Source organism: Panthera leo, chromosome C1, assembly GCF_018350215.1.
Source record: "Panthera leo isolate Ple1 chromosome C1, P.leo_Ple1_pat1.1, whole genome shotgun sequence".
In the NCBI taxonomy this organism is placed as follows: domain Eukaryota; kingdom Metazoa; phylum Chordata; class Mammalia; order Carnivora; family Felidae; genus Panthera; species Panthera leo.
Window position 1 is genome coordinate 14,494,627 of NC_056686.1, and position 23,271 is coordinate 14,517,897.

Genomic DNA, 23,271 nt, shown 5'->3' on the forward strand with positions numbered 1-23,271 from the left:
TTAGCTGTGACCTTGGCCACCTTCCTGGACCCCCTGTCTGAGTAGCACTTTTCCCCATGGAGTTGATGTCTGTATAAATGGGGGAAATCACGGGCTGCGCTCAGCACAGTGCCTGGCACACAGTAAGCACCCCGTAAGCGTTAACACCACCGCTGTGACTGCAGTGGCTGCTTTTACTGTCATTCCCCGGCCCCCCCTGGCCAGGGCAGGGTGTCCCTGTCCACACCGCTGCTCTGGGCTTGTCCATCCCTACACTCCCGCCCTGCTTTTGGTGGCCTGCTCGTTCCTGCACTGTCTCCAGCATTAAACTCCGAGCAAGGAGTCCCCTGCCCACGTTCGTCTCTGAACCTGGCGGCCGGCACAGAGTAGGAACTCGGGAGATTATTTTGAAGTGCCAACACCACCGCATTTCTGGCCACCGGTCCCCTCTCTGAGAGCTCACTTCCGGTACGTTTGCTTTCCCGGTGGCTCTAGCACCTTCCACTCTACCCTGCTCCCCCCACCCCCATCTGTGTTCCTGGGCATCCCATTCCCCCGGCTCTGTGTTCGTGCCCCTGTCTCAGCCAAGACCGAGGACCCCCGATGCTCCGATAGCCACGTTAGTTAGCAGACTGTCAGATCCCTAAGAGAGTTCTGAGCTCAGGGCCGAGGTGGAGGCAGTTCCTCCAGGCTGGGGGTGGGGTGTGTGTGTGGGATTAGCAAAGGCCCTGTCAAGCCGGATAAGGCTGTGACCTGGATCATTCCGGACTCTAAGCCACCCCCGCTGGAATTCTCTGCGTGACCGCCCAGGCCCCTCTGGTAGGACCGCCAGCCTCAGGCTCCGGGTTTTTGCTGGACTTCCTGCATCTGTGGAGGCAGTTGGGGGTGAGCAGGGGAATGTCCCGCTGGGTGCAGGTGCGAGTTTCTCTCAACACCCCCAGGCCTGTCTTCACTTGCTCCCACTCGTGCCTTCAAGATTCTGGAGAGGAAGAGTCCAAGAGAAGAGTTGAAGAGTCAGCCTGTGGGCCTCAATGCTGTGGCTGGGGGCAGGGAGCCAGCAGAGCCGGGAGCCCGATGAGAGCAGGCCCGGCCGCAGGAGCAAGAGCGGAGGCCGGGCCGGGAAGGTCAGTGACAGGCGTGAGGCTGCCTATCCTGGGAGGGGCAGGCCAGGTAGTGGGAGAGACGGGAGAAGGTGGGGTCTGGAGAGCCCGGGGGCGGGGTGGCGGGGGAGGGGGGGGTCTCTGGGGAGTATGGGCCAGGCACGGGCCCTGCTGGAGGAGTCTCCCTGGGGCTCTGGAGTCCCTTTCCCTTAAGGTGGCAAACCTGGTGAGCCGTGTGGTTCTTAAGGAGGCAAGGCCGCCCCTGCAGGTGTTTCAGGAGGGGGCGGGGAGAGGCTGGCTCTTGTCTCACGGGGTCCGAGAGTGAATGTCGCAGACAACAGAGAGTAAGCAAAGTGATAGAGTTTATTGAGACAAAGTATAAACCTCTCAAGAGGGAGAGGGGTCCTGACGGGGTAGCCGCCAAGGACTTTTGTCCCTGACTTTTTTATTGGGATCTTATCAGAAAGTTTGTGAGACTCCCTTCATGGCACCTAGCCCAGGCAGGTCTGGAACATGTTTATCTTTTCCCCACCCCCCCCCCCCCAAACCCCTCCACTTCTTCAGCCTCCCCCTCACAGCTGTGTCCTGACTCCCCGAGGGTCCCTTATCTCTCCCTGCTTAATGTTAACCCTTTCCCCAATCAAAGGGGGCCGAAGGTGACCCTGAAAGTGGTCCCTGAAAATGGAGGCAAAGCCAGGCACGGGTATGAAGAGGACTCTGTGTTTATGTCCGTCTGAGGCTTTGCCTGAATTTCTTTTTTAACTTAGACCACAAGAAAATGTTCCTCTTTGGGAAAAAGAATCATCAACGGTTCCTTACCTTTTCTGAGCATCCGCCGTATGTGGACACTTTGGTCCCCACGGGAGGAAAAACAGAGCTGGGAAGGTGCCATCCAGGCCCTTACAGGGAGACCTCTCTGGCCTCTTCCTCGGTCCCTCCGTAGCCCTCCTTGCCCCCCCACCCCCGCGCCCAGCCCCCTCTCTCTGGAGGCAGCTGACCTGTGGGCTGGATTTCTGTAGCCTTGGGAGGTCAGACCTGTCAGGTTCAACTCAGGGCTTTCCTGCCTAGCAGCTGTGTGATTTTTCTTTCCCTTCGGGCCTCGGTGTCCTAATCCGCAAGTGGCCTATGATGGCAGTGCCCACCTCGTAGGATCGCTTTAAGGGTGAAGTGGGATAAGCCGCATGAAGAGCTTAGCGGGGTAACTGCACTTGGTAAGCCTTGGCCATTTGTATCAGTCATTCCGCAAACTTCCTTTTCGCAGACCCAGCCTGTGCCAGTGTGCTATACGTGCTGCAAGTGTAGATGTGAATAATGCATCCTCACGGGTTCCCGGTCTACTTCGTTCATTCATCCAAGGGTTCACTTGAGTCAATAGATGTGTATTAAACCCTATGCTGGGCACCGGGCATGGCAAAATAAAAGACACAGTCCCTGTCCCCAAGCTGCTCGCAGTCTTGAGGGGGAGACACTGAGATAGAATCTGATTGTCCAGTGATGAGTGAGCACACAGGGGTTCTGGGGACAGAGGGGGGAACCTATCGGTCCGAGTGGGGTGGTGGGTTCACAAGAAGGCTTTTTGGCAAAGGAAGACTTAATTTCCTTATTGTTTCTCCAACTCACAGCCATGCTTCTACCCCAGGACCTTTGTATATGTTCTCCTCTCTGTCTGCGATGCTCCTCTCCAGGATGTCCCCGTGGCCTACTCCCTCACCTCCTCCATCGCTTTGCTCCAATGTCACCTCTGCAGGGGGGGCCTTTCCTGGCCATGCTGTTTGTTTGTCTTATTATAATTTTTAATGTTTATTTATTTTTGAGACAGAGAGATAAAGCATGACCGGGGGAGGGGCAGAGAGAGAGAGAGAGAGAGAGAGAGAGGAAGAGAGAGGGAGGGAGACACAGAATCGGAAGCAGGCTCCAGGCTCCAAGCTGTCAGCGCAGAGCCTGACATGGGACTCGAACTTGCGGACTGTGAGATCATGACCTGAGTGGAAGTTGGGCGCTTAACCGACTGAGCCACCCAGGCGCCCCCCTGGCCACCCTCACCATCAAGCTCCCTCTCCCATACACACACACAGCACTCCCAGCCCCCTTCCCCGCTTTATTGTCCTCTGGAGTGTTTATCACCACCTGCCAAACTGTATATTCTGTGCGGTATATTCGGCGAACAAAAAGCGTTCTTTCCAGGAATGCACTGGGGAGCAGGGGGCATAGATAAGGCAAGGCTGGAAAGGGTGGTGGTGGGGCCAGATCATGAAGGGCCACAGGCCTGTGGGGGGAGACAGGCACCTGTGACTCTGGCAGCAGGTGATACGTGCTGACCTAGAGGTTAAGCAGATTGAACCAGGAGCAGAGGAGGAAGCCAGCGACTCTGGCTGTGCAAGGAGGGCACGCTTCCTCTTAGGCCCGGGGAAGGAGTTCAAATGTTATCCGAGGGTTATGGGCATTCCAAAGGCCTGTTCTCATCTTCCCCCATCCTAACAGACAGGCGCTGGATTCTCAACTCTGGGGTGCAGAGGACGATGGGCTAAGCTTTGCACTTGTTTCCTGTAGTGCCCAGCTGGAGCTCTGCCCACAGGAATTTCTCCAGCAATAGCTGCTGGGTTGGACTGGGATTGGTGAGAAGTAGAAGCGCCTGGAATCGTGAGTGTCGGGACCATGAGCCTAGAGCCTTGGGCGCCATGTTGGATCTTCCCAATCAGAGCCTGCTCTAGGGTTTCTCCAAAAAAAAAAAAAAAAAAAAAGAAGTGACCTTACACCGTGGAAAAACAAGCAGGTTTTCGCAATGCAAAAAAACAAAAAAGACAGTGAGAAACAGAGACAGAAGGGAAGGCTAGCTCAAAGTATGTTTCTTGAGAATGAACAGTTTGATTGGTTTTTCAAAGATAAAACAAAGCAGGCATTCGCTCCCAGGTGAGTGTTTGAATCTGCATTTCCAGCAAAGGTTTTTGGTGGAAGACAGATGAGTCTTACTGAAGAGTAGCTGTTACACGTGCGGGAACAGACTGAGCCCACGATAAGACGACCTGTGTGTCCCTTTATTTCATTTATTTTTATTTTTTTCAATTTTATGACTTTTTAGAAGTTATTTTTAAACACTTATTTGTTTAAATTCAAGTTAGTTAACATACCTTCATTTTAGTTTTACTTAAGTAATCTCACCATCCCACGTGGGGCTTGAACTCACGACCCCGAGATCAAGAGTCGCACGCTCTTGCGACTGAGCCAGCCGGGCACCCCCCGTGTATATCAGTAGAGCAGGCTGCTGACTTCTAGAATAGCTGAGATCTGGTGAGGCTGGCTACTCCCTTAAGTCTTGGCTCATTCACATCCTCCCCACCCCCAATTATTCTTTATTCCACAGATAAATATCAAACACCAAATATGTATTAGGCTATGTGTTAGCTGCTGAAAATATGGGGAACAAGACTGATGAGTTTCCTGGCCTGTAGTGGAAGGGGCAGGAGACAGAAGTCCTAAACAAGTCAAGAAATACATGAAAGAGAGTCCAAGATGATGGTGTCACCGAGGGGAAAAGCAATGATAGGAGCTTAAGTGGAGGAGGAGGAACTACCCTAGGGAGGTGGTCAGGGAAGGCTTCCCGGAAGAGGTGGCATCTGTGTTGAGACCTGGAGCTAATGCTAATGAGAAGTATTAGTATTCTAGGCCGGGGAAGCAGCAAGTCCCAAAGCCCTAGGTAGCAAAGCTTGGCATGCTTTTAATGTGAACGTGACAGCACGCACTGTCGCAGAATGTCAGAGCGGCGGGTACCCTGGAGCCCATCCCGTCAACACCCCACTCAACTGATGTTGCTTTTTGCCACAGCCCTGAACACAACAGTGCAGTGAGTCAAGGTTGGGGGTGGGGAGACCCACGAGGCACAGGGCATGGGATATTTGACAGCTCTCCCCATGTCGTAGAATGCTGAAGGGCTCCTGGCTTTTCTCCGCGTGTTTTTTGTTGTTGTTGTGTTTTTTTTTTTTTTTTTTTTTGCAATTTTGCTAAATTGTCATTTTTTTTTTACCCTTTTACAGGCTAGAACTTCCACTCCAAAACTGACTTAAGCTCACTTCATGTGCTGTCGACAGGTCCCTCGTGTTCCTTTTCCAGAGAGGTTGAGCGGGGAGCGGGGCATGCCCTACCTCTTCAGTCCCCACCTTCTGCACTATATTTGTTCCTAAAATGCAGTAAATAAAAAGTGCGTCCGGGGACAGGAAGCTCGCCTCCCTCAAGACTGCTCATTCTATTCCTGGGACACTTGGGCCGCTAGAAAAGACATCCTGGGCTTGAACCCAAATCTGCCTCCGTGGGGCATCCTCGTCTGGTCCTGCCTCCACAATCGGGAGCCACACGGGACAAGTAGGGTGCTTTTCACCCTCGGCAGCCCTTCCGAAATTTGGAGACAGAGACTGGGTGCCCCCAGCCCCCTTCCAAACACCAGTCAGCCCCTGATCCCTCCATCAGACAGGCATCCTGTGACCCAGACACCCCCTAGTCTTCCAGAAAGGCTCTCAGAATGGGGGTCAGGACCAGACAGACCCCTCCCGATGAGTCTGGCCAGGAGCCCTTCTCGTGGGCATCACGCTCCTGCCATCACCGCCAAGACGGCCGCTGCCTCTGTGATCTGAGTGATAGCGGGCTTGGGGTCACAGGTCCTTGCGGGTTTCTGTTCGGGGGGATGTCGGGGTAGGACTTCTTCATGTCTTATTGGTGACCTACTCCGCTGTGTCTCTTCATCCAGCCCCTCCACCATTCCTCCGCGCCTGCTAAACACGTAGAGAGAGTTCCTTTTCTGAGAAATGACACGGGAGGCCCGCCCCACTCTCCTGGGAAAAATCGCAAACATTTGCTGAGCCCCTACCATGTGGCAACTCAATTCCGAACGTCTGCCACAGATCAGCCTAGAACAGAGAGACGAGGCAGGTAACATGGTTGTCCCCATTACTGAGGTTGGTCAACCGAGGCACAGAGCAGCTGAGAAACTCACCTAAGGTCACACGGCTAACAAGCGGTGGGTCCAGAATGTGGGCACGTGCCGCAGTCAGTGACATGCTTTTTTCTGCACAGCAACTGGCAGATGTTAAAAATCAGGGCTTTTCTCCCCGCCCTCCCCCCCCCCCCCGGAGAGCCGGTGATTACATATTTACTCGAATCCCGCTGCCTAATGCCCTCAGACACCTCATCTCTTTGTAGTTCCCCGAACGAGCCATCGTGACACATGCCTGTGAGCCCTACATAGGCTGTTCCTTCCCCTCGGGATGCCCTTCCTCGCATCCTAGCCTGGTGAACTCTGATCCACTCCCCTGTTTCTTCCCTGATTTTTTTATTGTGGTAAAATACACACAACCTAAAATTTACCACCTTAACCGCATTAAATGTACAGTTCATCGGTGTGAAATACATTTATAATGTTGTGGAACCACCACTATCATCCGTCTCCAGAACTCTTCTCATCTTGTAAAACTGAGAGTCTGTTCCCACTAAACGCTAACTCCCTATCCTCCCTCCTCTCCCCTGGCAACTCCCAATCCGACTGGCTGTTTCTATGACAATGACTACTCTTACGTGTGTCCTACAAGTGGGATCGCACATATTTGTGCTCTTGTGACTGGCTTATGTCACTTTGCGTAATGTCCTCAAGGTTCAACCCTGTTGTAGCGTTTTGCAGAATTTCTTTCCTTTTTAAGGCCGAATAGTATTCCACTGAATGTATAGCCTGCATTTGCTTTATCCGTTCGCCTATTGGTAGATCCTTGAGTTGCTCCCATGTTCAGGCTATTGTGAATAATGCTGTTATCAACATGGGTGTGCAGGGACCTCTTTGGGGCCCTGTTTCAATTCTTTTGGGCACATACCCAAAGGTGGGATTGCTGGGTCATATGGTAATTCTACATTGAATTTTTTTAAAGTTTATGTATTTATTTTGAGAGAGAGAGAGAGAGGAGAGCAAGTGAGCGAGCATGGGAGGGGCAGAGAGAGAGAGGGAGAGAGAGAGTATGTGCACAGGAGGGGCAGAGAGAGGGAGAGAGAGAATCCCATTGTCAGAGCGCGGAGCCTGATGCAGGGCTTGAATTCATGAACCATGACCTCATGATCTGAGCCGAAATCAAGAGTCGGTCGCTTAAGCGACTGAGCCACCCAGGCACCCCCACGACTTGGAATGTTTTAAGGAACTGCCATAGTGTCTTCCACAGCAACTGTACCATTTTACGTTCCCACTGACAGTGCACGAGGGTTCCGATTTCTCCAACCTACTTTAAAAGATTCAGTACAGGTGACTTTTCTCCTAGGAAGCCCTCAGTGATCTCCATGTCCTGGGATCGGTGCCCCCAGTACTGAGCAACAACCAGGTGCTTTGCTTTGAGCTCAGCACTCAAAACACAAGTTTATACTAGAGATGATCTCTGCTCTTAAGGCTGTCACTGTCCCATTACTGAGGGGCGGGCTGAGAGGGTAGGACTCAAGCCCAGTTCTATCACAGGCCACTAGAGAGCCCTCCAGGCAGGGAGTAGCAGTGTGACAGGTGGGGATGGGACAGTAAGGAATGACGGAGACCAGGGCAAAGCTAAACACGTGTCCAGTTGATGGGGTCTGGCCATTGTGGGTGTGTGGGGATCCAGAGCCAAGATTGCCAGGACTTTTTTTTTTTTAATTTTTTTTTAACATTTATTTTTGAGAGACAGAGTGAGACAAAGTGAGAGTGGGGGAGAGGCAGAGAGAGAGGGAGACACAGCATGAGAAGCAGGCTCCAGGCTCTGAGCTGTCAGCACCGAGCCCGATGTGGGGCTTGAACCCACAGACCGTGAGATCATGACCTGAGTCGAAGTCGGACGCTTAACTGACTGAGCCACCCAGGCGCCCCAGGATTGCCAGGACTTTTAAAGAGAAGCTGGAAATCTGGATTTCTGTCCGAGATCTCTTAACACTTACAAATTAGCAACTAATTCTAACGTTTTGAAAGGCCATGTAGCACTTCCTAGCACTGCCTGTAGCCCTGGGCTGGAAGTTTATAACCACAGACTGGGTTCCTCCCATCAAGCAATTATCAGGAATTATGAGCTCTATTACTCAAGCTGTTACTTCTCCACCTTGTTTATAAGGAAATCACGTGACACCGGTCAGATGTCCTGTGAAAATCATGACCATTAAGTCTTTATTGGGGGGTCTACCCCTTTGTGTAGTGGCAAGCACGTGGACTGGGATGATAGGCCAGGCTTTAGATTTTTGGGTCAGGCTTTTGTAAGCGACCTAACATCTGCCCCCCAGTTTCCTTCCTTACAGAATGGGGTCCTAATGCCCCATGAGATATTGTGGGGATTCAAGATCCCGAATGCTGAACCTGTCTTCTGCTCGTGGCACGGTGGATGTCCGCTGAGGATTTAGTTCCTCTCTCATTCTTTCCTTTCATTTCATTTCATTTCATTTTATTTTATCCTCTTCTCTTCTCTTCTATTTAGAGAGAGAGGGCACAAGTGAGCAAAGGGCAGAGAGAGAGAGAGAGAGTGGGGCTTGTGCTCACCAATGCAGGGCTCAAACTCATGAACTGTGAGATCATAAGCTGAGCCAAGGTGAGATGCTTCATGACCAAGCCACCCAGGCACCCCCTCCTCCCTTCCTGAGTGATCAGCCTCGAAACCCCCTCCTTCCGATTGGAAGTGCCGAAGTAGGCAACGTGTGTGATGAGGTCTGCAACACTCCAGAGACAGGCAGCCCTCCTACGGAAGGAGCAATCAGGTATAACTCCCTGGAGGAGGAGGAGGACTCAGTGTGGACCGTCTGCCAGTGAGCTCCGGGCCATCCTGCTCTATATGCCAGCCTCCTGGGAGGCAGCAAGCCCTCTGATGAGGCCGAGGGCGTCTCGGCAGCTCTGGTCTCAGGATGAGACCGTGTCCAAGGGTCTCTGGCTGCCCTCAGTGGGGCTTCAGCCCTGGGACGAGTCCGCACAAGATCGACAGAGCAGGTGCCAGAGAACAGGCATGTTTATGAGATGTTTAATTTATCCCACAGGTATTTATTTTCTTTTTTCTTTTTTTTTTTCTGTAATTTATTGTCAAGTTAGCTAACATACAGTGCATGCAGTGTGCTCTTGATTTCGGGAGTAGATTCCCGCGATTCATCCCTTACATACAACACCCAGTGCTCATCCCAGCAGGTGCCCTCCTCAATGTCCACCACTCATTTCCCCCTCCCCCTAGACCCCCATCTACCCTCAGTTTGTTCTCTGTATTTAACCGTGTCTTATGGTTTGCCTCCCTCCCTCTCTGTTTGTAACTATTTTTTCCCTTTCCCCTCCCTCATGGTCTTCCGTTAAGTTTCTCAAGTTCCAGTCTCTGACTGACTTATTTTACTCAGCATAATACCCTCCAGTTCCATCCACGTTGCTGCAAATGGAAACGTCTTTTTCATTGCTGAGCAGTATTCCATTGTGTATATAAACCACATCTTCTTTATCCATTTATCAGTTGATGGACATTCGGGCCTCTTGCATACTTTGGCCATTGTTGATGGCACCGCTATAAACATCGGGGTGCATGTGCCCGTATCCCACAGATAATTCTTGAGAACCTACCAGGCGTCAGATGTTGCTCGAGGTGCTGGGGTCAGAAATGAATCAGAGAAGGATCCTGCCCTCAAGAGTCTTCCACTCGACAGGGAGTGGAAATGGTTGGGATGGAGACATCCGGATTTGAACCCAGTTCTGTTTGACTCGAAGCTCAGATCCTTCCAGCTGACGTTGTGCTTTCTCCTCATCCCCATACTTAATCGTTTGTTCTGGGAGTGTCACTGGGTCACAGCTAGAGCCAGACACTGCTCGGCTGGGCTAGCTCCTGGACATCTGCGGAGAAATAAGACCTAAATCCCTGAACATGGATGAGCTCACCGCAGGAGAGGTGCAGACAGAGCCGAGCAGACTTCGAGGGCAGATCCCTTGAAAACACCTGCATTTGGGGGGCTGAGCAGCGGAGGGCAGATGGCTGAGAGTGGCCCTCTTAAGGCCAGAGAGAGAGGGAGGGCTGGGGGGTGAAGCCCAAGCTTGGGCAACACCAGGCTTTGGGGGGATCCCTGGGAGCCGGCTCAGGGACACAGCAGAGGGTTCAGGCAGCAAAGCGTTCAGACAGAAGTGGGTGTTGAACCGGTGGAGGCTTCTCAGTCCAGAAATTTGGCTTTTTAAAAAAAATATTGATTTTTGAGACAGAGAGAGAGAAAGACAGAGCACGAGCAGGGGTGGGGCAGAGAGAGAGGGAGACACAGAATCCGAAGCAGGCTCCAGGCTCCGAGCTGTCAGCACAGAGCCCGACACGGGGCTCAAACCCGCGAACCAGAGATCATGACCTGAGCCGAAGTCGGAGGCTCAACCTACTGAGCCACCAGGTGCCCCTGGACGTCTGGCTTTTAGAATGGAAAACAAAACTGGAGAGACAGGTCTGCAGAGGCAAGGGATGTTTTCCTCTCTCTTGCTTCATTGTGTTTGGTTTGGGATGGTGAGGCCCAGGAGTGTCGGTAGGAGGAGGAGGGAACAGGGGAGCTGTCACCCCCTGACATACTGGCCCGTATTTATTTGATGCCTTTGCTATCTGTTCCCTCAAGCCGAAGGGAAGCTTGTGGGGGCTGGGCCTCGGTCTTGTTCACCGTGACCCCCCACCCCCCCGCCCAGGGCCTTGCATGTGGCAGATGGTCAGTAAGCACTTTCTTGTATTGAACTGGATTCATAGGGTTCCGCGGGGTGCCCAGCGGTTAGGTCTCCGGAAGACAAGGGCCCTGAGGCCTGGAAGGAGGGGCTTCTCTCTGACGCAGCCGTGAGCGGAGGAAGAAGAGCAAAGAAGGCAAGAGCGACGAGACAAAGGAACTCACACTCACATCTTCTCAGAAAAGTGTGCGCACATGGGTCAGAGACCGGGCGGGGGCACGGATTAACAGAAGTGAACAGAGCATAGTAACAGCTACCCATGTTCGTCCAGAACACTCTAGAAGGCTACTCATCATTTGCTTACCAGCATTATTTGGCCACTGCTCTGTTATAAATGCATGCATTCACTTTGTCATCCTAACAAGGACACTGAGGCAGGCCAATTACAGTCGGCCCGAAGCAGCTGTGGCTCGTAGTGGGGAAGCCAGGATTTGAACCCAGGACTCAAAGTTGCTCTAGAGTCTGTGATGCCAACCCGTGAGCCGCACACCTCCCTACCCGGCCTTGTTTTATGTAGCTGTTTCGCCACGAGCCTCTGGGGCGGCAGGGCAGTATTATTCTCATAGTTCACAGCAACAAACAGAGAGGTGTGATGACCTGGCTGGAGCCACACAGCTACTGAGCGGCCGAGCGGGGACGCCAGCTTGCCCGTCTCTAACTGCAAGCCTGGAGGGTTCTCCTTCCCAGGGAGAAGGAATGCAGGAATCCCGTGCCAGTCGGAGTCAGGTGCCAACAGGGAGGTGCCAGCTGGGCTCGAGGGACATTTTCCAGCATCTCCAGAGTGTGGCTTTCACAGGCTCCTGGGTCTCCTCGGCTCAGGAACAGGGCGAGGGTTGGCAAGTCAGCAACAACAAGAAGAGGACGAGGGCAGAGTCTGGGAGGGGTGCCTCCTGGCTGCCACGGCCGTCCCTGAGTTGAGGCCCAGCGAGACGGGATGAAATGTGAACAGGGGCCGTGGGCTGGAGGACTCCATACAGACGCAGCGTGGAGGGCGGAGGGGAGGCTGCCCCGGGAGGGGGATTCCAGCCTCCCCGCCCCCCGTGGAGAAGCCTGGACCGTGGGTGGCCCAAGCCAGACCCTCTCCAGCGTCTCTCCTGAAAGCCACCGAGGCACTGTGAACCCTTCAGGAAATAGCTGCTTCTGAACAGAGACGGACCAAGCCCCTGGGGGTCATGAGGGGAGAGGCAGGCCCTTCTAGGTGAGCCGTCAGGTCCCGGAGCCGCCCGGTCAGGAGCGTGGGAGGCTGGCAGAGAGGCCTTTAAAACCCGCAGGCCCAGCCCCTGCCCCTGCTGCAGGCCTGACACAGAGAGAAGGTCTCCCTGGTGAGGAATCTCATTCTGAGGGCTGCCTCGCTTGGGGTGGGGTGGGCAGGGCGTAGGGAGGGAGAGGGGCTGCGAGAGGAGGCCCCTGATCCCCCGGTGCCTCCCCCACAGACCCGGGGGAGGTCTCTCACGTGCCTGCTGTGCCATGGGGCTTGGTGCTGTCTGTCCTTTCTAGTTTGAGACCCGACTGGGGGGTCCGGGAGAATGGTGGCGGGGGTGGGGGCTGCTGCGTGTGGACTTGAGGGTCCGTCCCTCCGGTGACCCGGCCACTCCTCGGCCCCCACGTTTTCATGCCGCCGTTAGGCTGTCTGTTTCCACTTCCTCCACTTCTCATGACCTCAGCTACCACTTTCCTCCTAAATTATCTTGTGGCTGTGCTCATTTTCCTCTGTGGTCGCTGGATGGAAATAGCCGAGCCCACATCCTTCTCCTGGGGGGCGGCTCTGGGCTCCACCGATGGGCCACTTTCCCGGCCCCTGGGGCAGCTATTTCGAAGCTTCTGCTGCCTCTTTGTTGTATTCTTTCAGGCCCTTTTCCATGGGGTCTCGTGCTGTTCCGTGGCACCAACAGCCCTGGGCCCAGCTGCTCTAAAATGTGCCTGGGATTTTGATCTGATTCAGGTATATGGTGAGGCCGACAGATCAAGAGCTGGTTGCCATTTAAAAGCTAGTCTGGGGGCACCTGGGTGGCTCAGTCTGTTGAGTGACTTTGATTTTGGCTCAGGTCATGATCCCAGGGGTGTGGGATCGAGCCTCACGTAGGGCTCTGAGCTGAGCGTGGAGTCTGCTTAAGATTCTCTCTCTCCCCCTTCTGTCCCTCTCCCTTACTTGTGCTCTTTCTCCCTCTCTCTCTCTCTCTCAAAAAAAAAAAAAAAAAAAAAAAGGTCTGTTATTTACAGTTTCTGAGAGCAGGAGACACACCACACCATGCGGGGCCACGTGGGGAAGCATCAGGGTTGATCAGGAGGCAGAAGAAATGAGAGAAAGCTCAGCCCAGAGCCTTTCTTGTGTTTTCCACGGGAAAGGCAAAGGAGGGCAGGGTAAACGCTGTGAGATTGGCCAGCCCGAATGGTTTCAGCAGACTCTGGGCTGCAGGGGTGCAGGGTTGGTCCCTAGCTATCTGCTTCTGGCCCTGGGGTGAAAAAGGGCAGAGGAAACGCTGGCTGGGAGCAGGAGAGTTAGACGGAGAGGTTGGGGTGTGAGTTTCAGACTGGCTGGTTTGCCTATGACAGCCATGCTCAAGAGGAGTTTTATGTTACCTCTAGGAATTAGCTGGTCCTGGGAGGGGCTGTCCGTTCCCAGCCCAGCAAGGTCCCCAGGACTTCAAAGCATCATCCAGTATGGAAAAGGAACACAGGGAAGGGTACAGAGTTGCTGCTTGGAGGCAGCGAAGCAGAGTAGATTCCTGGGCTGGAGTACTGGGCACATCCCCTTCCAGAGCCTCGGTTTCCCCACCTGTAAAACCAACAGCTGCTATCCCCTCGTCCAACAAATGACTGCTGATGGGACAGACATTGAGCCTGTAGGTTTCACAATAACCACCTGCTGGGGAGCTCACCAGGCTTTTAAAGAGCAGCGGACAGAACCTGGCACACTGTGGGTGCCTGTGCGCGGAGACTGGCACCTTTCTCCTGTTGTGGCTCTGGGAAGCAGCTGAGGAAGACTGGTGTGGAAACGTAGGGTCCAGGGCCATTTTCCTTGGCTGGTCAGAGCCCTCAGGGTGGAGGTCATGGGTGGACAGAACCCTCAGGAATGTTCTTGGAACTCAGAGGAGCTACCGGACAAAGGATAGCATGGAGAGGCCAGCCCAGTAGCCAGGAGCCCTGGGGAGCCACAGCTTGTGTGTACGGAACCAGGCCTTGACAGGTGTCAGGGGCTTGGGGCAGAGGACTGCACAAGGGACCACTGAGCTCAGGGGTCAGAGGCACCGAAGGGGAAGTCCTGATGGACCACAGCCCAGCTGAACAGCTGTGGATAAACAAGGACTTTGGGATCCGGAGTAGGAAGGGAAACAGCCAGCCGCCGGTAAAAAACCTTTGAGGCCAAGTTAGAATCAGGCACTGGCCCAAGACACATGGAATTTCCTCTGCCTTCTGGGTGTGACTTTTTGGGACTCAAGGCCAGTGATTCATGTGTTTGCCGGAGACAGGCGTGGGGAGGGAAGCTGGGGCCTCCAGCTCCATGGCTCAAAGTGGAGCTTGTCCCTCTAGGAAGGGAGGCTGTGCGATGCCGTGAGAGGTGCACAGGCGTGGGTTTGAGCCCTTCTTCCACTTCCTACCACCTGTGTGACTTCTGGCAAGTTCCATGAGCTCCCCGAGCCTCGATTTCTCCACTGGCAAAATGGAAACAGTGATACCTACCCTTCGGAGCTCTCACGGGTACCCAGGGTCCACTTATTCTTGAGGTAGGCACAGTGCCTGAGGTCCGTGGAAAGGTCTTCAGTTTAATTCTTTTAGAATCAGGAGGAAAAGAAACACTGGATATAATAATAACGAATATACAATCACGCATCCAGCCTGGATTGTATTTGCTTCCATACCAACGTAGTTGGAAAATATAACTTAAAAGAATTTTTTTTTTTTTTTTTGGAGGAAGGGCCCCATGAAGGCAAAAGTGCGGGGGACTCACAAAGCCATCATGAGGCCCTGAAAGCTGGTCACACGGGACCAGCCCATGCTTCCTCCCTGAGCACTCACTCGGGGCCACACATTATTCTCAGTGTTGGGAAAGACGGCAAAGCCACCCCGCTTCTGCCCTCAGACACCAGCAGGGAAGGCATCCTTGAACACCGGCAACCAAGCACCATGAGGGGACTTAACACCATCCACTCCCTTCCGTCTCCCACCCCTGCATCATCACTGCCCTTGTCCAGGTTTTGGGTTTTTTTTTTTTCTCCCTGCCCGGTCCTTGTGTCCTTCACCAAGGGCCATGTCCAGCCTGTGTCAATTCCTGCTCCTTCCTCGTGCCACCAAATCTCCATTTAAGAAATCTGCCGCCTATTTCTTCCGTTGCTTTTAGCCATTTTCTGCAGAGGGGGCAATTGCATTGGGGCATTTGTGGTGGGAAAACCCTCTCCTGCCTCCTTTGGGGCCACACCCCACAAATGCTCTTCTGCCCCCAGGAGCCTCTGGGATCAACTCCTTGAGGTCTTTGTCTCTTTTCTGGCTGAGGCGGCCCCGTGTGCTGCCCAACAGGAGAGGTGGGGCCTGGTGGGGACCGAGGGGGGAGGTCTGAATGCATAGTGGGGGCATCTCCTGAGACGTGTGCCATGGCATGTGTTTTCTTTTCCAGAACCCCAGAGATGAAAGGCCTTCTCACGCTGGCTTGGTTCCTGGCTTGTAGTAAGTGCTGGCCCCATGACCTCTGAACCTGTGACCTTCCACCCTTAGGAATAATAGGGTAGTGGAGAGGAGGCCAGTCTTTGAGGTCATAGAGACTCGAGTTTGAACATCAGCTCTGCACTTACTGTATACTCGTCTGCAAGAGCCTTTTCCTCTCCAAGCCTCTGTTTCTTCCTCTGTGACATGGGATGATATTTAGCCGACTGGTGGGGGCTACTGTAGCATGATTCTAGGTGGTGATGGGTAAAGGTTGTGCTATGTGGACAATACGTGGCTTGCAAATGTGGGAGGCGTATTTTTTTTTTAATGTTGGTCCAAAATAAAAGAAAATAAAGCCCAAATGAAAACAAGACCCTTATATAACAACTCCATCCCGTGGTTTCTGGGTCATTCTCTGCTGACGCCGGCCTGGGTTTTATGCACGCCCCACCTGCTGTCCCCTCCCAGCTGGAGGTGACCGCACATCACAGGGGAGTCCCATAACCATGTCCACAGCCCCTGCCAGGCTGTCCTAATCTTTGACATCTTGCCAGATCCCTGGAGACCGAGGGAGGGCGGGAGGCCTAGAGCAGAGAGGGGAGGCCTCTGGTTCACTGTGAAACCCGAACCTTTCCCTCCAAACTACTGTTTCCCAATCCTTAAGGCGAGGGAGCTGGCTTCAATGATCTCGGAGGATCCCACCCTGCTCTAAGGTTCTGTGCCTTACGTTCCAAATGGTGTTCTTTGCGGGGAGGGAGGTGTGCATCGGCAGGAGACACGGGAAGCACCTGTCTTCCCGCTTCGTACAGATACCATATTAATTACACCGGATATCTCTTAGTCACTCACTGTGTGTCTGCCACTGTGCTCATAACTTACATCCTTTCTCTCATTTGAATCCTCAGGATGACTCCAAAAGGTAGGCGTTTGCTTTAGTGTCCCTCCTCCCCCCCGCAAATTTGCACACATGGAAGCTGAGGCTCGGAGAGATTAAGTGACACACTCAACATCACGCTGCGAGCGGCAGAGGCAGGATTGGAACTCACGTTTCCCATTCTCCAAGTCCAGACTTTTAGCTCTAGTACTTGACCTCCCCTTTCCTGTTCCTGTCTCACTAACAGGGAGAAGGAGAAGGAGATGCCTGGGTCCCACCCAGTCCTAGGGCAGGACAAGGGGCGGGAGCCTGCAGGGCGAGCGGGCCTGGGGCAAGCGTGATGTGTTCACCTGGGGCTGGGGGCTGCCTTCCAGGTGTGCCTGCTGTGCCAGGGGGCTTGCTGGACCTCAAGTCCATGATTGAGAAGGTGACCGGAAAGAACGCCCTTACGAACTACGGCTTCTACGGCTGTTACTGTGGTTGGGGCGGTCGGGGGACCCCCAAGGATGGCACCGATTGGTGAGCTGGTTCTCATAATTCTCCTCTACACTTAAGCTCTACACCCCAAGTATCTCACTTAATTCCACGTCAGTTCTGGAAGATGAGTATTGAAGCACCATTTTGTTTTTCTTTTTTAACTTTAATGATTACATTTTTTAAATGATCTATTTATTTTTTAATTTACATCCAGGTTAGTTAGCATACAGTGCAATGATGATTTCAGGAGTAGATTCCTAATGTCCCTTACCCACTTAGCCCATCCCCCCTCCCTCAACCCCTCCAGTAACCCTCTGTTTGTTCTATTTAAGAGTCTCTTATGTTTTGTCCCCTCCCTGTTTTTGTATTATTTTTGTTTCCCTTCCCTTATGTTCATCCGTTTTGTCTCTTAAAGTCCTCATATGAGTGAAGTCATATGATTTTTGTTTCTCTGACTAATTTCGCTTAGCATAATACCCTCCATTTTCATCCACGTAGTTGCAAATGGCAAGATTTCATTCTTTTTGATTGCCGAGTAATACTCCATTGTATATATATCCCACATCTTCTTTATCCATTCATCCATCGATGGACGTTTGGGCTCCTTCCATACTTTGGCTATTGTTGATAGTGCTGCTATAAACATGGGGGTGCATGTGTCCCTTCGAAACAGCACACCTGCATCCTGTGGATAAATGCCTAGTAGTGCAATTGCTGGGTCGCTAGGTAGCTCTATTTTTAATTTTTTGAGGAACCTCCATACTGTCTTCCAGAGCAGCTGCACCAGTTTGCATTCCCACCAGCAGTTGAAACACCATTTTATAGGTGAGAAAGCTCCGTCTCAGAGAGGTTAACGGACTTGCTCGAGATACATCTAGTAATGTGTCACACATCTTGGAGACCTAGTCAGTTGGTCTATTGCTACATAACGTATCACCCTAAAATGTAGTGGCTTAAAGTGACCATGACGATTTATTTTGCTAAGAATCTGCCATTTGGGCTGGGCTTGGCAGGATGGCTTGTCTCAGCTCCACCCGGCCTCAGCTTGGGCAGCTCAGATGAGGCAGGACGATCCAGTTTCTGGATGGCTCCCTCCCATGGCTGGCATGCTATGGCTGGCTGCTGGCTGGGAGCTCAGCTGAGGCTGTGGGCCGGGGGCCTCCGCTCCTCTCACTTAGGCCTCTCCAAGGCTGTTTGGACTTCCCCACACAGCACAGTGACTGTTGGGTTCCAAGAGTGAGTGTCCCAAGACTGCAAGACAATAGGGTCTAGCCTCAGAAATTCTGTGGTATCAGTTGGTGGAGGCAATCTCAAAGACTCTCAGAGGGAGGGGAACTGGATTCCACTTCTCGATTGGGAAGTGTCAAAGTTCTAGAACTTTGAACGTGAGATAGAGAGATTGTTCTTTGGAAAATTCCAAGACACTTGGACCTGGATCATGGAAGGAGGCCATGAGGCAAATGGATGGCAGATGGTTGGAGCCAAGTTTCCCACTGCTGGAGGGGGAGTTCCCTCCCTGTGGTGACAGATTAGAGGTGGAGATGTCAGGACAAACTCCTGTTTGGCTTAATACAGATGCAGGTGGTTCCGCACAGAAATATGTACTGATGTGTGTACAAACGTGGGTTAATGTAGACATGTATTTTTTGCTCTGTCAGCTGGGAGGACCCAAAAGAAACATCCCACTAGCAATAGGCAACTTTTTAAAAAAGTTTATTTATTTTGAGAGAGACAAAGAGTGCAGGAAATCAGAGGGAAAGGTAGAGAATCCCAAGCAGGCTCCATGCTGTCAGCACAGAGCCCGATGTGGGGCTTGAACTCACGAACCGTGAGATCATGACCTGAGCCAAAACCAAGAGTTGGATGCTTAATTGACTGAGCCACCCGGGCGCCCCAATAAGCAAATTCCTATGCCCAGACTTGGTCTCTAATACCATTCTTCAAAAAAAAAAAAAAAAAAAAAAGAACTGGGGCGCCTGGGTGGTTCCATCGGTTAAGCGTCCAACTTCGGCTCAGGTCATGATCTCGAAGTTCGTGAGTTTGAGCCCCATGTCGGGCTCTGTGCTGACAGCTCAGGACCTGGAGCCTGTTTCAGATTCTGTGTCTCTCTCTCTCTCTGTCCCTCCCCCTCTTGTGCTCTGTCTCTCAAAAATAAATGTAAAAAAAAAATTAAAAAAAAACAACAAGACTCCTTGGAGACATGGCTGATTGTAAGACAAGGGCAGGAAATATACAGGATGAGCCTGGAGTCTCGTGTAAGGGCGAAAGTTAAGGAAGTGTTTAAAGAGAGCTACCTCCCACAATGCTAGGGATATATGTCAGGGAGCACAGGAGCTGACTGAAAGGGCTCCCAACGGCCAAAGCTGGAATAATTAGACCATAGCCCCAGTCTTATCATAAGAACATCAGACAAATCCCATACAGGGGCATCCTACAAAACACCTGCCCAGTATGCCTCAAAACTGTCAAGGTCACCAAAAACAAGGGAAGTGTGAGAAGCTGTCCCAGCCAAGAGGAGCCTAAGGACACGTGACAATGAAATGTAATGTGGGCATTAGGTAAATAGGCAGGAATGGAAATAGGACGTTAGGTAAATTAGGTAAAAAGTAAGGAAATCTAAATAAACGATGGAGTTTTTACAATTAATGAATCGATAAGGATGTATTATGATTTAGCGAATTAGCCTTTGAGTCAACGACGTCCATACTGGGTTTGTTAACCGTAACAAGTGTATTGTACTAATAATATAAGATGTTAATGATAGGGGACGTTGGATGTGGGGCAAAAGGGAACACTGTACGACCTTCTCTATTTTTCCGTAAGTCAATTTTAAAAAACTGCAATCCGCCACACCCAACACACCGGAAGTTTATTGTTTGCTCATGTAACAGTTCCATGTGAATCACATGTTACTTCCGGGACCCCGGCTCCTTCCATCTTGTGGCTCTGCCTTCCCCTGTGGCCTCAGAGTCCTCTGCGGGGTCATCTCCATCCAGCTGAGAGATGGGAGAGAGAGAGAGAAAGAGGAGGACAGTGTGGGAGAGTTTCACGGGTAGGCCGGGAGGTGGTGTCCATGGCTTCTGCCCGCGATCCCCTGGCCGGAATCTAACTGTGTGGCCACACCTACTTGCAGGGGAGGCTGGGAGATGTAGTCTCACCGTGAGCTTTGGAGGAAAAAGCGGGCCAGTGAACCGCTAGCCGGTGGCAGGCAGTCCCAGAGGAAGAGCAGAGAAGTACTCGGCCTCATCCCTAGATTCTTTCTTTGCCAGACCACACCCACCCAGCAGTGCTGTGCTCCGTCCGCTCAGGTTCTAGGTCCCTTGCATTGACAGGTGCTGCTGGGTGCATGATCACTGCTACGGGCGGCTGGAGGAGAAAGGCTGCCACATCCGGACACAGTCATACAAATACAGATTTGCACGGGGACTGGTCACCTGCGGTAAGGCTGGGGCTTCCCCTTCAGGCCACTGACAGAGCCTGGGTCTTTTCTGGCTCTGCGTTCAGCTGCCCCTAGAGGCCAGCCAGCCTGTAGCTTGGAGGGCGGAGCTGGGGACAAGAAGGGTAGGATTGCTGCAGTGAGGACCTCTGGGTAAGGGCTGAAACATCTCAGACTGAGCATTCACTAGGTGCCGAATGCTTTGCATGCTTCCTTTTTCTTGCGCCCCAAATGCCTTTTGGAGTGCGTTCAGTCTTCAGTCCCATTTTACACGTGAGGAAACTGAAACTCAAAAGGCTTGCCAGGGCACGCAGCTGGAGTTGGGATTCAAGCTCAGGTCCATCTGAGTTCAAAGCTAAGTCTGAGGGTGGTGTCTCCTCCAGAGCAGGGGCTGCCTCCACCGTCAGAATGGGAACTCTTAAGGGGAGAGACCGTGTCTCTACCGTCAGACTGGGAGCTCCCAGAGGGCAGGGGCTGTGTCTCCCTGGGCTGAAACCTCACCCTAGGCATCAGCTATGCCTCTTCCATCAGATCACACGTTCCCCAGTGTAGACGCTGTGCCTCCCTCATCAGACTGAGAGCTTGCTGGGGCAGGAAGCAGACTGGGGGGGCAGCTCAGGCTGGAAGCAAGCCCAGGAGGCAGCGTAGGTAGGGCCCACGTCTTCCCTTCCTCATTCTGCGTTTGGCGTCCTGTTTGCAGAGCTCGGGCCCCTCTGCCAAGTGCAGCTCTGTGCCTGTGACCGGAAGCTCGTCTACTGCCTGAAGAGGAATCTGAGGAGCTATAATCCTCGTTACCGATACTTTCCCAACATCCTCTGCTTCTAGTGGCCCTCAGTGAGCTCCTTGCTCCCTTCTCCTCCCACACGGAGCTCACCGACTCCCCTGGGTTCCCGAGAGAGGCTCGCAGTCCTGGACCTCCTTCTCTTTCCATGGTCCACGGGGCTTGGCGGAGCCCCACGGCCACACTCCACACTCCAGAGAGTCCCAGGAGAATGACTCTGGTCCCAGGACCCCGCAAGGTCCACTTGTGAGGTGGGCTCGCCCCAAGCTCCAGGCCGGCTGTCTTCCCGCTTGCCCTGAAGACAGCGCCCCTTCTCCAGGAAGATACATTTACTTTGCAGTTTCTGTAGTCGGACTATGACTACCACCCTCTAGAGAATTTTTACTCAAGGTAGAAGCAAAATTGACCCCCTAATTCTGCCATAGAGATGTTTGAAAACATTATTCTTTACAAAGATTTTTTAATGTTTGTTTATTTGGGGGGGTCGGGAGAGAGAGAGAGAGAATGAGCGGGAGAGGGGGAGAGAGAGAAAAAGAGGGAGACACAGAATCCAAAGCAGGCTCCAGGCTCCGAGCTCTCAGCACAAAGCCCAACGCGGGGCTCGAACTCACAAACCACGAGATCATGACCTAAGCCAAAGTCGGATGCTTAACCAACTGAGCCACGCAGGCACCCCTAAATAAAATTTATTCTTAAGACAAATTAAACCACATGGGCATTTTCCTCTGCCCTGGAAACTCTCTGCCTCTGGGACACTCAACTCAAAGTTCACCACAGACTCTCAGGAACAGAAGGTTTTCTGGGATAAGATCCAAGCCTTTTTTGGGGTTCATCTCGTTAAACCTTGGGGTTCCTCCCTGGCCAAGCACTGGGTGTCTGTTTTCCTTGAGGAGGTGGGGAAAAGATAACTGGCGATCATGCCAGGCCAGAGAGGGCCACATGCAAATTGCAGCATTGGCTTCTCCAGCTGTGTGGTCTCAGGCTTGTTACCGAACCTCTCTGATTTCTAGCTTCTCTTAAAAAAACAAAACAAAACAAAACAACAACAACAAAAACAACTATCACATTTCTTGTGACGTAAAGTGGGAATCCCAAGGCCACTTTGAGCCTCAGCGGGAATGCTGAGGTTCTGGGATTTCACAGAGCAGGGCATTTAAAAAAATAGAGTTCAGCGGAAGGGCTTATTTTTACCAAGTGAGGATTCTAAAAAACCCACCTCATCTATCAGTTCATAAAAGGAAGGGCATCTGATACCGAGACTGCAGGAAGACAGGACACATTCCAAAGCAAAGGACAGTCCTTTCCAAGAAAGGACTTTTGGCTTCCTTATGCGGACAAACCCCAAAATAACCGCATGATATAATGGGATCTGTATTTTAAAAGCTCCAGTGCTGAACATTTTCAAGACAAAATTTAATTTTATGAGATGACTCTGAATGTCCCAGTGTCTTAGAGACGTTTGACACGGACCCGGGTCTGTAGTTGACAGCGTTATACAGAATGGGGCTCAAATGACCAATTTGCTCATCAGACTTTTTGATCGAAACCGTTTCCCAAATCCAATTTTAAATGGGTGTGTAGGATATTTGGAACTTCGCTTTAATGCCGTTTCTCTCCAACTGCGGTATCCTGGATGACGGAGAAGGGACCCCAGCCCCAGCTTCTCCCGTCTCCCATCAGGGTCAGGTGACAGGAAGGACTTGTCTTGCCACTAAGTTGTGCAAGACGGGCTGTGCACAGGCTGTTATCACTGGGCATCCTTGCTCAGAGTACCGGCTTCAGACAGGCGAGGCAGGCATTTGTGGACAAGGGCTGCTGTGAGGTTATGAAAGCAGCACCACGGGCTGAGATGGGCTTGAGCTGGAAGGGCCTCTCGGGGGGAGGGGGGGACTTTTATTTATCTACCAGGAAATGGAGGTCCAGAGAGGTTAGGAGACTTTCCCAAAGTCACACAGCACATCAACAGCAGAACTTAGAGTTAGACCTCAGATCCTGGTTCTAAACCCTGGGCTCTGATCACTATCCTGCCATCTTCAGCTCCAGCCCAGAGAGAGAGAAAACGGAATCTGGGGCAATTCAAGGACTCATCCACATTAGGAGTTCTTGGGAGGATCTTCTGGATTCCACATTCTTTTTTTGTTTGTTTGTTTTTAAGTTTTTTTTTTTAATGTTTGCTTATTTTTGAGAGAGAGAGAGATCGAGTAAGGGAGGGGCAGAGAGGGAGACACAGAATCCGAAGCAGGCTCCAGGCTCTGAGCTGTCGGCACAGAGCCCCATGCGGGGCTCAAACCCATGAGC

At 52.2% G+C, this 23,271-nt stretch overlaps 1 protein-coding gene across 3 annotated transcripts; it reads left to right on the forward strand.

Annotated features, from left to right (window-relative positions):
• The first annotated feature begins 724 nt into the window (after positions 1-724).
• PLA2G5 (phospholipase A2 group V) lies at positions 725-21,453 on the forward strand. 3 transcript variants are annotated; one of them, XM_042953295.1, is made up of 6 exons: positions 725-798; positions 921-1,103; positions 15,377-15,426; positions 16,654-16,798; positions 20,089-20,195; positions 20,893-21,453. In XM_042953295.1, the coding sequence occupies exons 2-6, from the start codon at positions 1,054-1,056 to the stop codon at positions 21,015-21,017; spliced, it is 477 nt and encodes a 158-aa protein (XP_042809229.1). In that variant the 5' UTR covers positions 725-798; positions 921-1,053; the 3' UTR covers positions 21,018-21,453. The 3 variants fall into 3 exon arrangements, with proteins under 3 accessions (XP_042809229.1, XP_042809228.1, XP_042809230.1); XM_042953294.1 differs by having other exon boundaries at positions 778-1,103; XM_042953296.1 differs by lacking the exons at positions 725-798; positions 921-1,103 and adding an exon at positions 13,874-14,110.
• The last annotated feature ends 1,818 nt before the right edge of the window (positions 21,454-23,271 follow it).

Bases quoted from the DNA above. Each gene is read 5' to 3' on its own strand.
- PLA2G5 (XM_042953294.1), top strand. From the start codon at position 877: ATGTCCCGCTGGGTGCAGGTGCGAGTTTCTCTCAACACCCCCAGGCCT. The intron at 15,427-16,653 runs GTAAGTGCTGGC...GCTGCCTTCCAG, and splicing joins GGCTTGGTTCCTGGCTTGTA to GTGTGCCTGCTGTGCCAGGG. The intron at 16,799-20,088 runs GTGAGCTGGTTC...TTGCATTGACAG, and splicing joins CCCAAGGATGGCACCGATTG to GTGCTGCTGGGTGCATGATC.